Source organism: Salmo trutta, chromosome 35 (genome assembly GCF_901001165.1).
Source record: "Salmo trutta chromosome 35, fSalTru1.1, whole genome shotgun sequence".
Taxonomy (NCBI): domain Eukaryota; kingdom Metazoa; phylum Chordata; class Actinopteri; order Salmoniformes; family Salmonidae; genus Salmo; species Salmo trutta.
In genome coordinates this window covers 17049210-17065389 of record NC_042991.1, presented here as the reverse complement: position 1 = coordinate 17065389, position 16180 = coordinate 17049210, and the positions used below count along the sequence as shown (strand labels likewise).

At 44.5% G+C, this 16180-nt stretch overlaps 1 protein-coding gene across 5 annotated transcripts in view; it reads left to right on the top strand.

The window, feature by feature from the left end:
- The window catches only part of LOC115174734 (protein enabled homolog), a 146661-nt gene extending 130481 nt beyond the window's left edge, over positions 1–16180 (top strand). For 4 of the 5 annotated variants that reach the window (XM_029733551.1, XM_029733550.1, XM_029733549.1 and 1 more), the window contains 9 exons: positions 550–1320; positions 4696–5006; positions 5894–6051; positions 6328–6376; positions 6676–6733; positions 6953–7019; positions 12230–12308; positions 12719–12776; positions 13003–16180. In XM_029733551.1, the coding sequence (XP_029589411.1) occupies positions 550–1320; positions 4696–5006; positions 5894–6051; positions 6328–6376; positions 6676–6733; positions 6953–7019; positions 12230–12308; positions 12719–12776; positions 13003–13040 (1589 nt within the window). In that variant the 3' untranslated portion in view covers positions 13041–16180. The remainder of the gene's footprint in view (positions 1–549; positions 1321–4695; positions 5007–5893; positions 6052–6327; positions 6377–6675; positions 6734–6952; positions 7020–12229; positions 12309–12718; positions 12777–13002) is intronic. The other variant, XM_029733553.1, reaches the window with a different exon arrangement.

The following is a 16180-nucleotide window of genomic DNA, read 5'->3' as shown; positions in this document are numbered from 1 at the left end:
GTCCAAATTGGTTACATGTCTCAATTGTGGTTCTTTGACTTGTAAATGTGTAGAATACAACTGTTCTGCTTGCTCAGTCCTGGTATGGACAGGATGGATGCAGCATGGATAGAGTGGGTGACTGACCAGTGCTGTGTCTGGTGTGTGTTGATCCTGTGACTTTCACCAGAGGCTAATAAAGTGTTTGAGGCGGGAATCACTTGATTAGGCTTCATTCAATGAGCGGACAAGCCAAGCGCTCCCGACTGAAAGTACGATGGCTTATGTTTTTCTGCTGCCTCTCTATCCATGTGTACACATTGACGCACTGTTTACAGCGTGTGCCTCAGGTTCTGTCTCAACTGCTAACCTTATGTACTAATAGTAACATCCTTTCTGTCAGAGAAAGAACCAAGTATAGAAAAAGGAGATTTAGGTCTGTGCTGGTTTTTCCTGCTTCATTTGCCCCCTTCTCTCTGTTCTTTCTGTTTCTTCCCCTTTCTCTCTCTCCTCTCCTGTGTTCTTTCCCCCCTTGTGTGGCTGCACGGTGGCTGCTTCTGTCCTGTTCAGCATTTGAAAGTACCCTCTACACCCCTCCGCCTCCAGAGTACTCCTCCAAGACCTCCTCTACGTCTGTGTCTCCCACCACCCCCAACTACCCTCCTCCCACCCCGTCACCCTCCTCTGCAACACCCCCCACCCCGCCTCTACGTCACTCTGCCTCCCGATTCGCCACCTCGCTAGGCTCCGCCTTCCACCCCGTCTTGCCCCACTACGCCACAGTCCCCAGGCGACAGCCCGTCCCTCCCACGCCCCCCACCCCGGCCCCAGCAACCCCCTCCAAGTCTTTGGTGTGGTCAGCAACAAACTTCAGCCCTCTGCCCCCCTCGCCCCCCGTCATGATCAGTAGTCCCCCGGGCAAGGCAACAGGCCCACGCCCTGTCATTGCCATCCCAGTCCCCAGCCCCTTGTCACAGAAACCCCCCTCCCCCAATGGGCCTCCTATGTTCCCTGCCCCTTCACCGCTCACCGTTGGCAACAGCAGCAACCCCACCCCGCCCCCTCCTCCCACCCCGCCGCCCCCTCCCACCCCGCCGCCCCCTCCACCGCTGCCCCCTCTCTCCCTTTCCCTGTCCTGCCAGCAGTCGCCTGTTGTCTCCCCCATCGCTCCCCTTGTGTCCTCTCCCTCATCCCAGCCTGCTGTTGTCCCTTCTCCTTCCACAGCTCCCCCTGCCTCTGCTGACCTCTCTGCTGACCTCTCTGTAAACCTCTCTGAGCTGGGAGACTCCTGCTCCTCGGCTCCAGAGGCCTTTCAGTCTGCAGACCCTCTGGCCCAGCAGGGTAAGGCCTCACCTCTCTCAGCCTCGCTCTCTACCTCCACTCACCCACTAACGGGGGTCCAGGGAGTAGCGGGCCTGCCCTAACCAGCTCGGCCCAGCTCTGGGTGCCAACGCTGGCTGCAGCGGTGGCTAGTACGGCTGTGGCTCTAGGTCTGCTCGGTGCTTGTTAATCTGTGTTGGTCAGGTGTCTGTCTGGCCTCTGTCAGCATCCTCTCGCCATGTATGTCCATGCTATTGCTCGTGGTCTTGAGTTGCCTGGTGAACTGGTTTGAATGGTGTCTGGTCATTGGGCATGGCATGTATGTGTGCACTCAGACAGGGGGCTCTGTTGCGTCTAGCTATAGATCGCTGCAGCTATGTCTGGAGGGATCAATGTCTCTTTGTTTCTCCTTTGCTTCTTGTTTTTTTTTTTTATCACCTCAAACTATTATTTTTCTGCAATTCACCATTGTGATGACCTTAGTATGTTACCATGACTTTTCACCCTCACTTGTCATGTCAGTGTTGTGTTCATCAAGCCTGCTGGACCTGGTGACCGTAGGCTTGTACACGTGATACAAAAGGGACTGATAAATGGAGACTCATTTCTGCTCCATCCTTGTTCACTTAGGGTTCTTGTCATGACACTACTGTACGTTTCAAGGGAACGGGAGGGATGCTAGTGCGGAGGAATTAACATGTATTTTGATTAGGAAATGCCTGACTGAACTCGGGGGCCATCTTTAGAGAGATTTTCACTGTCAGAAGCTATCCAGCAGCTGGAAGCAATAATATTAAGATCATTTTTTCCCCTCTCCTAAATAGAGTAGTTAGCATACACATCTGTCCCCTCTGCATTGAGGATCCAAAGAAATTAATAACCTCTAACAACCATGTGAAATGAGGACCAGCTTTTTATTATTCTTCCTTAACCGGCCATCACATTTGATTTACCTTATTAACTTTATGAGAAAGAACATTTAATTCAATAGTTATCCACATTTGAAATCTTTATGAAAACCATTGCAGTTTCAAAAGTTCAGATTTGACATAATTCAAACACTCCAGTACCATTGAGACTATTTTGTCACATAATAGTTTTCGATTGTGGCGTATTAAAACTGCCCTTTGAGTAACTCATCAGTAGCATTTACAGTGCATTCGGAAAGTATGACGGTTTCCACATTTTGTTACGTTACAGCCCTTATTCTAAATAATGTCATCAATCTACACACAATACCCATAATGATGAAACGAAAATAGGTTTTTCTAAATGTTTGCAAATGTTTTAAAAATATAGAACATTTATTTAAGTATTCAGACTCAATTGAGTTCAGAAGCATCCTGTTTCCATTGATCATCCTTGATGTTTCTATAACTTGATTTGAGTCCATCTGTGTTAAATTCAATTGACTGGACATGATTTGGAAAGGCATACCGCAAAAACCAAGCCATGAGGTCGAAGGAATTGTCTGTGGAGCTCCGAGACAGGATTGTGTCAGCACAGATCTGGAGAAGGGTACCAAAACATTTCTGCAGCATTGAAGGTCCCCAAGAACACAGTGGCCATCATTCTTAAATGGAAGAAGTTTGGAACCACCAAGACTCTTTCTAGACCTGGCCGCCCGGACAAACTGAGCAATCGGGGAAGAAGGGCCTTGGTCAAGGAGGTGACCAAGAACCTGATGGTCACTCTGACAGAGTTCCAGAGTTCCTCTGTGGAGATGGGAGAACCTTCCACAAGGACAACCATCTCTGCAGCACTCCACCAATCAGGCCTTTATGGTAAAGTGGTCAGGTGGAAGCCACTCCTCAGTAAAAGGCACATGACAGCCTGCTTGGAGTTTGCCAAGAGGCACCTAAAGGACTCTCAGACCATGAGAAACAAGATTATCTGGTCTGATGAAACCAAGATGGAACTCTTTGGCCTGAATGCCAATCGTCATGTCTGGAGGAAACCTGACACCATCCCTACAGTAAAGCATGGTGGTGGCAGCATCATGCTGTGGGGATGTTTTTCAGCGGCAGGGACTGGGAGCCTAGTCAGGATCGAGGCAAAGATGAACAGAGCAAAGTACAGAGATCCTTGATGAAAACCTGCTCCAGAGCTCTCAGGACCTCAGACTGGGGCGAAGGTTCACCTTCCAACAGGACAACGACCCTAAACACACAGCCATGACAATGCAGGAGTGGTTTCAGGACAAGTCGTAATGTTCATGAGTGGCCCAGCCAGAGCCCAGACTTCAACTTGATCAAACGTCTCTGGGGAGTTCTGAAAATAGCTGTGCAGCGACGCTCCCCATCCAACCTGACAGAGCTTGAGAGGATCTGCAGAGAAGAATGCGAGAAACTCGTAAATACAGGTGTGCCAAGCTTGTAGCGTCATACCGAAGAAGATTCGAGGCTGTAATCACTGCCAAAGGTGCTTTAACAGAGTAAAGGGTCTGAATACCTTTTTGTAAATGTGATATTTCAGTTTTTATACATTTGCAAAAATGTCTAAAACATTTTTTTTTGCTTTGTCATTATGGGGTATTGTGTGTAGATTTGAAGGAGAAACTAATACATTTTAGAGTAAGGCTGTAACGTAACAAAATGTGTGAAAAGTCAAGGAGTCTGAATACTTTCTGAATGCACTGTATATGTAGATTCAGTGCAACTATTTCTCCCACTTGGACTGACCCACCCGTGTTCGTGACCTCTGCCCTCCAGTCTCCTCTCTCATTGGCTGAAAGGAAACTGGTCACACTATAGAGATCCAATTAAATTACTATTCTAATAATTAGTATTCGAATTCCTAATTCTATAGGTCACGCCCTCATTAACAGGAGCTCAATATGGGCACGTTCCATCATGGCTTATTGATCCAATCATCTGTCTGGGTTGACGAATCACAATGATTTTCTACAAGCTAATTATTCCAGTTAATACATCTCTGTGGTTCCATGGTTTAGGGCTGCTCTTGCAGGCATATGCCGATATTGACCTAACTAAGGCTGCTAGAGTTCCTGTGTCCAATGCATTTTCTGTCTTGTTTATGTGTTGGATGTCTCCATTTGCTTCATTCAAATGGATACATTTAGGCCATTGCCACAACTCACTGATGTGCATGCATGTTGTTTGACAAACAGCAAGGGGATGTTAGCGACTTCATGCCGTGTCTTCACAAACCAGTTTTGTTCTTCACATACAAGTTTTAAAGTCTAAAGTTACCTAATAGATGGTCAAGCCTGATAATGTTAGTATTGATGCTGAATGTAGTATGGGTACTTTAGGAAGCCTGAGATTTGTGTGTGAGGATAAACTAAATAGGAGAGAACTCGTGACTCCTGCTCTTTCTGTGAGTCCTAAATTTTGATACTGACTGTTTACTCTTCTCCCTCCTCCCCCCATACAGACACAGTGTTGACGCCGGTGCTGCCCACCCCCCCTCCCCCTCCCCCCCTCCCTCCCGGCTCCTCTGTAACCCCCACAGCCTCTGCCCAACCAGGCCCTCCTCCCCCTCCCCCCTTACCCCCCACACTCACCCCTACCAGCGGCGTGCCCCCTCCCCCACCCGGACCCCCACCTTCCCTCGGTGGCCAGTCCCACCCTCCCCCTCCACCAGCCCCTCCCCTGCCACCCGGCCTCTTCTCCCCCTCGGAGGACCGCCCCCTGTCCGGGCTGGCCGCTGCCCTCGCTGGAGCCAAGCTGCGTAAAGTGCCAAGGGTGAGAGGCCGACAGGCACAGAACAGAAACACACCCACAAGTCCTTACCCTTACACAGACACCCACTGTTTGTCTCATACCATATCCTCACAGGCTTGTGATCTTGTCCAGCACCAGTCACACTTTATATCCCCTCTATTTGAAGTAGTGCTGAACTGTTAACTAACATTTCATAGTTTTTTTGGTTATTAAATCGACTTCTGTTCAATGACTTGAATTCCATTTAGTTCACTTTTTTTGGTGAGCCCAGCTCGCTGTTTCATTCACGAGAGAAATCTGAGAAATCAAGTCAATGTACACAACGATGAGAGGGACAGAGAGTTTGTGAAAGTATACCTTATCTACTTCGAAGAACTAGTACAATTATTTTGTCAGACAGCTCTGCAGCATGCTGTAGGCTACAGTACTTAGGCTGGTTAGCTAAATAGGATGACTAAAGACAGTACAGTTATGGGGAGCATGTAACGTTAGATGGCCTGGCAGGCTGACTGCTGCTGCCTGAGCAGAGATGAAATTAGGACTTTAAGGAATGAAAAATCAAATAAAAACTAAGTAATATACACAACTCAAATATTTTATTATTTCATAGTAATTTCCCATCTTTCTATTGATGTTGACCCGTCTACCTGACAGGTCCACATTTTGGCCTTTGGAATTTCCATTAAAATGCTCAAATCATTGTAATGTCATTATTTCATAATATAAAAATATTGAAATCAAACATCGGGATTATTTCACTCACTTAAGATACATTTAAATTATGTAGGCCATACTGTACTTGACGCTTTCATATACTGCACTCCACCACACCTGACCCACAGTTATGTGCCTCTGTAACATGGTCTACCACTACTTCTCTTACTCTGACCTTTCTCTCTATCCTTCAGAGTGATAGTGGTGGTGATGCGGCAGCTGCTCTGGCTGCAGCCATGGCTGGGGGCTTGGCTGGCGCTACAGGGGCCAAACCTGGAGGGAACGGCCCTCTGGGAGGAGCACCTGGAGGAGGGGGGTTGATGGAGGAAATGAGCGCCCTCCTGGCCAGGAGGTGACATGACACTACATTCCTGTTTGAAACATGGAGAGAGGAGTCATACAGCATGTTTGGGTGGCTTCAGGGAGTGGGGGCAATGTTGAGGAAGGCTTGAGACCCAAATGTTTCTTGTCAATATAAATATTTTCATTGAGTGCCATATCATTGCAGATCATGTACAGTAGCTGTCACGGTCAGCCAAACATTATTTAAAAGTAATTTGGTGTGAATTTTTTGGGGGGACATACAATATAACATGTTAGAACTTTAATATTTTGTGGTGTTTTTCAGGAGAAGAATTGCAGAGAAGGGATCATCACCCGAGCCGGAGCAGAGAGCTGTGAGTATGACAGACAGAGGCCAGGGAAAGTTCATCTCTGTATATCCTGCCTGACAGTATCTATCTAGTCGACCCATCTATAATTCAGAAGCCTGGTGTTTGTATTCTGTATCCATCCCTTCTGGATGTCTTTGGAGCTTCATATGTTTATCTTTGAGGGTCATTGGTGGCATTAAAGAGGATCAATGGTTCTCCCTCAGTGGATTATTAACTAAATGCCTGGTCACATTTCTGATCATCTGAAGCTGCCTGACCTATAACTTCTGACCTTTTGAACTCACTGTGCTTCTCTCCAATAGGACGACGGCGGCGGCGAGGGCACCACGACTCCTAAAGTGTCTGCCTGTAGCACACCAGGTGAGTGGGGTACAGGATACAGTACAGGACTGTAGTGGTCAGAGATACACAGGACCAGAAGAGAAACACCTTCCACATTCAGAACACCAGGATCCTAGTCCGTGTTGTCCAGCAGCTAATGTAGTTTGGCAGATTTGTTCTGTCAGTATTTTTATGTCTTCTGATGACGTTTATATCAGTGTAATATATCTAATGCTTTTGTGTTTCTCTCCTCCGCAGACATGCCCAGGAAACCATGGGAGAGGACTAACACTATGAATGGTAGCAAATCCCCAGTCATTGGAAGGTTAGTACCAGCATTCCATAAATGTGCTTATATTTCATGTATAAACGGTAATACATTTTTAGTCTCTGAGTCTAAACACATTATTGGGTCAAGCACAACTAAGTAAAAATATCCACTGCCTGTCTGAATCATTGACTGCCTCTGCATTGCCGCTCATTATCATGTAACTGGAGAGAAGGAGCACAGAGGGTAGCAGAGCATGGCTCACTGCTGTGGTCCGACCCCTGGGCTTGCTGGTTCATGACTGGTTAATAACACGACTAAAGCACAGGGCTGCTGCTTACCACTAGGCTGCTGCTCGCAAGGCTGTCTGTATCAAATCAAATTTTAATTGTTGCATGTGCCGAATACAACAGGTGTAGACCTTACAGTGAAATGCTTACTTATAAGCCGTTAACCAACAATGCAGTTAAGAAAAATACCCCAAAAATTAAGAAATAAAAGTAACAAATAATTGAAGAGCAGCAGTAAAATAACAATAGTGAGGCTATATACAGGGGGTACCGGTACAGAGTCAATGTGCAGGGGCACCGGTTATTTGAGGTAATATGTACATGTAGGTAGAGTTATTAAAGTGACTATGCATAGATAATAAACAGAGTAGCAGCAGTGTGAAGTGGGAGGGCAGGCAATGCAAATAGTCTGGGTAGCCATTGATTAGATGTTCAGGAGTCTTATGACTTGGGGGTAAAAGCTGTTTAGAAGCCTCTTAGACCTAGACTTGGCGCTCCGGTACATCTTGCCATGTGGTAGCCGAGAGAACAGTATGACTAGGGTGGTAGGAGAACAATTTTTAGGTTCTTCCTCTGACACTGCTTGGTATAGAGGTCCTGGATGGCAGGAAGCTTGGCCCCAGTGATGTACTGGGCCGTACACACTATCCTCTGTAGTGCCTTGCGGTCGGAGGCCGAGCAGTTGCCATACCAGGCAGTGATGCAACCGGTCAGGATGCTCTCGATGGTTCAGCTGTAGAACCTTTTGAGGATCTGAGGACCCATGCCAAATCTTTTTAGTTTCCTGAGGGGGAATAGGTTTTGTCGTGCCCTCTTCACGACTGTCTTGATGTGCTTGGACCATGTTAGTTTGTTGGTGATGTGGACACCAAGGATCTTGAAGCTGTCAATCTGCTCTACTAAAGCCCCGTCAATGAGAATGGGGGCGTGTTCGGTCCTCCTTTTCCTGTAGTCCACAATCATCTCCTTTGTCTTGATCATGTTGAGGGAGAGGTTGTTGTCCTTACGCCACACGGCCAGGTCTCTGACCTCCTCCCTATAGGCTGTCTCATCGTTGTCGGTGATCAGGCCTACCACGGTTGTCATCAGCAAACTTAATGATGGTGTTGGAGTCGTGCCTGGCCATGCAGTCATGAGTGAACAGGGAGTACAGGAGGGGACTGAGCACGCACCGCTGAGGGGCCCCCGTGTTGAGGATAAGTGTGGCGGATGTGTTGTTACCTACCCTTACCAACTGGGGGCGGCCCATCAGGAAGTCTAGGATCCAGTTGCAGAGGGAGGTGTTGAGTCACAGGGTCATTAGCTTAGTTATGAGCTTTGACGGTGTTGAACGCTGAGCTGTTGTCAATGAGTAGCATTCTCACATAAGAGTTATTTTTATCCAAGTGTGAAAGTGCAGTGTGGAGTGCAATAGAGATTGCGTCATCTGTGGATCTGTTGGGGCGGTATGCAAATTGGAGTGGGTGTAGGGTTTCTGGGATAATGGTGTTGTGAGCCATGACCAGACATGAGTGCTATGGGTCAGTGTCATTTAGGCAGGTTAACTTAGTGTTCTTGGGCACATGGACTATGGTGGTCTGCTTGAAACATTTTGGTATTACAGACTCAGACAGGGAGAGGTTGAAGTTGTCAGTGAAGACACTTGCCAGTTGGTCAGCACATGCTCGGAGTACACGTCCTGGTAATCTGTCTGGCCCTGCGGCTTTGTGAATGTTGACCTGTTTAAAGGTCTTACTCTCATCGGCTACGGCGAGCGTGATCACACAGTCGTCCGGAACAGCTGATGCTCTCATGAATGCTTCAGTGTTTCTTGCCTCGACGCATGCATAGAAGTAATTTAGCTCGTCTGATAGGCTCGTGTCACTGGGTTAGCTCGTGGCTGGGCTTCCCTTTGTAGTCTGTAATGGTTTGCAAGCCCTGCCACATCCGATGAGTATCGGAGCCAATGTAGTACTATTCAATCTTAGTCCTGTATTGACGCTTTGTCTGTTTGATGGTTCATCGGAGGGCATAGCGGGATTTCTTATTAGCTTCCGGGTTAGAGTCCCGCTCCTTGAAAAAAGGCAGCTCTACCCATTAGCTCAGTGCGGATGTTGCCTGTAATCCATGGCTTCTGGTTGGGGTATGTACGTACAGTCACTGTGGGGACGATGTCATCAATGCACTTATTGATAAAGCCAGTAACTGATGTGCTGTACTCCTCAATGCCATCGGAAGAATCCCGGAACAAATTCCAGTCTGTGCTAGCAAAACAGTCCTGTAGTTTAGCATCTGCTTCATCTGATCACTTTTTTATTGACCGAGTCACTGGTGCTTCCTGCATTAATTTTTGCTTGTAAGCAGGATTCAGGAGGATAGAATTATGGGCAGATTTGCCAAATGGAGGGTGAGGGAGAGCTTTGTACTCATCTCTGTGTGTGGAGTGAAGTTTTTTATATTTATTTATTTATTTATTTATTTTCCCTCTGGTTGCACATTTAACATGCTAGTAGAAATGAGGTAAAACTGATTTAAGTGCATTAAAGTCCCCGGCCACTAGGAGCGCCGTATACAGCTCGTTGAATATGGTCTTATTGCCAGCATCGGTTTGTAGTGATAAATAGACCGCTACGAAGAATATAGATGAAAGTGAGTGTTCCTGAGATGTGTCAATGAAAGCCCCAAATTCCAGGGCTCTAAATGGCGGTTTGTCGGTGAGAACGTGTTCCTGGAAATGCACCTCCAGCTTCCATGTGCAAAACAGAATGCTGACTGCCTCCACCACAAGTCCTTTTTTGTTTTAATTCGCTGAGAATGTGAGATGTTTTTTAGAACTTCCTTTAAAGTCGGTTGGTGTTGCATTTTAGCGTATTAATGTGAATAGTTTCAGACAATTAACAGATCCCTAGAAAATTCCTATTACAATGCTTTTATCAATGTAAAGTTAACTTAAAACAAAGTCAATATATCACCAATAGCAGTTGTTTTTCAATATGCCCTGACAGCTATACTCAGTGTGTTCTCTGTAGCCTGTAGGTTTAGTTTGGTCTGGTTTAGGGAGGGGACCTGGGGCTACAGGACAGGCCTTTTAAAAGCTGTAGTCTCTCTCTCACGTACTTGACTCACCGTGGAGAAGTCCGATGGGTTCTGATCTCGTAAACAGGTATACAGGCCTGTAGAGTGATAATTCTCCCTTTTTTTTACTCATTTTGTGTAATTTGCTGCAATCGAAGTGGAAGTGATATTTTGGGGGGGTTGGGTTAGTGCCTTGTAATTCCCACATACTGTGTCTCAGTTTTGCCAGCAAAGTAATCACCAGACTGCTAATGACACGTATATACATTGGTTTATTCTTGTTTTAAAATAAACAATCTTTAGGTCTATGTCATGTTACGTTTCCAGTTGCTTTACAATCTTTGTTTTACTGTCCATCTCTCCTACAGTGCCTAGTTTGCTAAATTCCTGTCAAAGGGAATCCCTGGAACACATCACAAAGTGCCCCCTACTCTCACACACATACTCTACACACTCTGTAGCTGTGTGCTACTGTATAGTGAGGAAGCTAGAGGAGACATCACCCCGCCCAGTGCTGTTAATATTCACTTCCGTTCCAATTCTGTCCCAGAAGCACCCAATAGATAAGGCCACACAGCCCTGCATTGGCATCCTACATTTCTCTCACATAAACTGGCCTTAGTATCTGACCTATAGAGGAGGCCAGAGAGACCACTAGAGCAAATACACAAACACGCAGAAGGGCAACTATTGAGAATTGTTACACTTCCCCTCTTGGCTTCCACTTCCTCTCTGACAAGCTTTTGGCTGTTCAGAGTTAATTTCTTCACTGATTTTACACTCAGTTTCCTTAGTTCCCTTGAATCATTCCTGTAGTTGTAGACCATGGTGATTACCTTGTTGCCAACGGTGTCCTGTCCCAGCTGATCCAATGGCAGAGAAGCATGGCTGTGTGTGACTGCTGCATTGTTTGTGCATGCTGTGACTACAGCGGCCTGTTTCTGAACTCTGGCTCCCAAAGTCAACTTGATTGTTTAAATCGGGCTAAACTACCCAATGTTAGCTGTGTGTTTCCTTCCTATTAGTTGGTGTGTGAACTCGTATGGTTGGTGTGTGTAGCATGTGTATTGGGCTGGCTTTACCTAAGGCAGGGATGGGCAACTGGCGGCCCTCCATTTAAAGGCACTCCGATCAATTCCGTTATGTCAGTCACTGATAGTCACTCAATTAGCCCATTTCAGCTAGCATAATTCTTTTACATTTAATTACAGCCCCTCGTGATGAGTTCAGATTTTTTGTGGCCCCACCCCATCAAAGTTGCTCATCCCTGACCTAAGGCATTAAGCTATTCTATTTGTGATTCCAGTCATAGGACTCTACAGTTTCCAGTTAATTTACTGGTTCACTTTGCCTAAATCTAGATTTGTTTTCTCTGAGCATAATGATGCTTGAACTAACTAAGTTCATGAAGGAGCCTCATACTGTATGTGGGCAGCCAAATTGTTAGGTACCCTGTCAAATAGGCTCAGTTTACCACTAGTGTCATCAATGCTGACAAATGGATATGAAATGGCATGAAAATGATTGTGGTACTCTTATGCTCTACATTGCCATATTTGTGTATCAGTTTCCAAATTCTGAATATAAAATAATAATGTTGGTGTATGATGACAGTTTGTTTTGTGCGTTTAAGTCTGTAACTTCCTAGATTTCCTGTTGTGTTTTGATATCAAACCGTCAATTAGAATTTTCAGATGTCCTCCTTTGGGGTTTCAATGCACTTTCTTTCAACTTGTTTGTTATAGTTGCACATTTTTTAAAAGAGTGATTGAAGTGTCTGAGGACTGAATGCAGAGGAGGATGATCTAGCTACAGTCGGCACTTAGCTGTCTTGTTTTCCTCCAAGAGGGACTTCTGAAGACCCCCTTGACAAGAGCCCCAGTTTAGGTATACTATAACTTTTTCTGTTTATCTCGTCGACAGACCAAAATCCACACCGACTGGATCCCTAAGTGCCAACGGGGTGCCAACAGAAGGTCTCGACTACGACAGATTGAAACAGGTATTCAGAGGAGACAAGTCAAAAATGACCCACTTGCTGTTTGCTGGCAGTACACTGGAGCTGTAATATTTTACACAGCATACTAAAGAGCCCTGAGAGGGTGTTCCCAATGACGGTGTCCTGTGCTGCGGCAATCCCTCCCTTCTCCCCTATGAATGAGCCTGTTAGATAAGTGTAGACTCTTCATATACCCTCCCTATCTGTGCACACAGCAGCAGCAGTAACACAGAGGAGTGACACTATGGGCTTACTAAAACTCATTCAGCTCTCTGGGACAGTATCGCTCATTGATGCTATGCTCACTGTTTTCCCCCATCTCACATGTCCAAAGAGACTGAAGTTTGCGAAGTTATTTGTTTTTCCACTGTATTTTTGTCTCTAATCTTCTCTTTCCAACCTTGTATTTTCAGGACATTCTGGACGAGATGAGGAAGGAGTTATCAAAACTGAAAGAGGAACTCATTGATGGTAACTGATTGCTTGATAAACCTTATGCATATACTGCTCTGTAGTATGTGACAGGGTGTGAACAAGTTCCTCAAAGCACAGGGCTGAGAGGAAGCGCTTACGAGGCCTGCTGTACCTTTGTCATCAGAGAATTAGCATCAAACCATTCAAACCGCTGCTAAGATCATATCACAGCAAAGACGGCACAAAACACAATATAACTGACATGTTGTTTGTCTGTCCACAGCCATCAGAGAGGAGCTGGGCAAGTCGAACACTGTGTAGAAGGATCTCACCTCCCTGTAAATTACACCTATTACCGGACAACTGAGACAGGTCAACTTCAGATAGGACAATATTATAAAGAAACAAACAAGGAAAAAAGTTTTAAAAGGTAGCGATGATGATGACAATAACCGAATTAATACAGCAGACAGAGTTTGTGGGCGGAGCAGCGTCAGACACACAACTGTGGACGAGGGAGTGCTGGAGGCGTGTAGCATGGAAGCACTGCTGGCGTCCATCTTGTGAAGCCTGGCCGTTGCTGCCATTTTCCCGCAGCCTCACCTGGAGGACAGGACACAGTCATGAAGAGAATTTACTGTCATTATGCAAAGATTTCTCTCTTTGTCGATAACACAAGAAAACAAGGAAAATCAACAAATAAAAAACTAACTATATTGAGCTGTATACTGTATTAACCATTGAAGTGTGAGAAGTCAGACAGCGGTCACACTAAGATTTGGATCGGTTGGTGCGCACTTGTGATTTCAAAGCAAAAAGGCACGTTTAGTGGGTGAGTGTTAAGTTTGGAGGCAGGAGGGGAGGGAAAGGGAAGTAGGACTCAGTTTCCCATAGGGCCATAGGAGGGAGCCTCTTGATGTGAATGAGGGACTGACTGGTGGACTTGGTATTGTCTACTGCTGCAGGACTCTGTAATGCTTGTCTTCCTCAAATACTATTTTAACCTGAATATGTACAAAAGAAGAAAAAATGATATCTACAAGTCTATCAATTGTCTGTTTTAATGTAAACCATGGCCATATCAAGTAGCTTAATCAAATGTTTTCAAGATGGTCTGTCTTTTGGTCTGTTTGGCTTAATATCCGAATATCATTATCTTCTTTTTTTCTATAGAAATGATCGCTGTAACAAGCTACTGTACTGCATTTCTTATCAATGTTTCTGTGTGTTGCAGGCTGATGAGACGGTCACAAAGGGTACATGCCTTTCTACAGTCAATCTTTGTAGCTCTTTACCAAACAACCTCTGTCAATTAGTGACGGTTAATACTGCTAAAATCACCATGACCAGATCTGGAGATGAAGCTATTTGAAATCTCTGTACTGTTATTATGAACTGAATCTTTTTTTCTCTCCCTCTCATTTTCTGTCAAAATGTTTGGTGCATGTACGGTGAGACTGCCAAGAAGTTGCATTATTGTCCGTCAGTTTATAAGCAATAAGTGTAGCATCTGGGTTGAATTTCCCCCACATGTTTTCCTTCAAATGTTCCTGTTCTTTTAACTCCACTCCAGCGCCCTGTTGAGGTTGTGATAGTGATTCTGTACCTCCTTCTGTTCACTACTGTACATCCACCTAATAGATTCTAAACTGTTCTGAAACAAATGGGTAGAGAATAGATGAGATGGACAGACCCCCTCTGTTTATAGCCATAATGTACTTAATTTACTGAGGTACGCCATTCATTTTTCAATTCATGGTATTTTGCATTAAAAAAAATACATGCATTAAAAAAAAAATACAAAAAATAGTCATGAAAAAGACATGAGGGACACCCCATAAATGAGTAATGAAAAAGGCCTTTAGGACACCCTATAAATTAGTAACGAAAAAGACATGAGGGACACCCCATAAATGAGTAATGGAAAAGACATGAGGGACACCCCATAAATGAGTAATGAAAAAGACGAGGGACACCCCATAAATGAGTTTGTCGGCATGACATATCCGCATCATGCTTGTGCCATTGTGTTTTACTTGTGCTTAATAATTATTTGTAGCATTTTTGTTTGCCTTTATTTCCTCTCCTATAATATTAAGTTCTGATAATGATATACTTCTTTCGCCCTTTGACTTTGTTCATATGGGAATGGCTACTTTTAATTGAAAATGTTAACTTTTCAAAACAAAACATTTTTGATTTCCTAAAAATCTCGATGTACAATCAACTGAGAGAAGGTCAAACTGAGGTCACCCTGAGACTAGTTTAAAACAGAGCTGTCTCCAATGTAAAACTCTAGCTTCTATTCTCTTGACTTGCTGGTAAGGGGATCGACTTCGATCAGGGTTCTGTCATGGAAACAGCTGAGGGGGTCGTAGTGACTGGGCTATCTTCACAACACTCCCCTTGTGAGTGTTTTGCTCAAACACAAATTATTTCATTCTCATCTCTGAGTCAAAGCATTGGAAGTTTGTACAGAAGAGTGTTTACAGCATCGATTGCACTTTATAAACCCATAGAAATTCATGATACTATGATGAACCTGCTTACAAGATGCAGCCATTGCCAATAGTGTGGCTATCACACCAAAGGTTTCAGCTACAATCTCCTCCTACACACATCACACTCTACTGAGTCGCCTTTTGTTTTATCATTATCAAGAGAAAGGGAGATGTCTATATATCGAGTCCTTTGGATTGGGGAGTGACACATTCTAATTAAGGATCATTCATATCTACATGGATAATTCTGTTTGTGATCCTCATGGTTTGTGCCTTGTTCTGAATTTACATTTAATATGTCAAAGATTTAAAAAGACTAGTAATAATTCTAGGAATTGTCAATCTCACACATGATCATTGTTTAATTTTTTTTTTTGGCATCCTGGTATAGTTATTTTAATGGGAGAATGAAGTTAAGTCACAAAGTACAATTTAACCCAAGAAGTGGTGTATTTTCCTCATGCCATTTGTATGTTACAGAGCAGTTTGTTACATGGTTTAGGTTCTTGGCGCTTGGGAAATCTGAAAATGTATATATCCTCTACAGCAGTGGAGGCTGCTGAGGGGAGGACGGCTCATAATGTCTGAAACAGAGCGACTGGAATGGCATCAAACCATGCGTTTGGTGTATTTGATACCATTCCACCAATTCCGCTCCAGTTATTACCACAAGCCCATCCTCCCCAATTAAGGTGCCACCAACCTCCTGTGCTCTACAGTTACATTTTTGTCCCCCAAATCTGATTTTTCCATCTATTGAGGGAACCGAAGCTGGTGGACATATTAAGAATATTCATGAGAAATTCAACTGAATGTCTCTGAAATGAATTTCAGTTTCCTTTATTCTTTTATCATTCACATTGTACCATACTGTTCTCATATTAATTAGACTTTTCTTACATGCTAACATTGTTTGAGCAAATGAAATTAAAAAAAATTGCAATACATGATTAAAAAGTA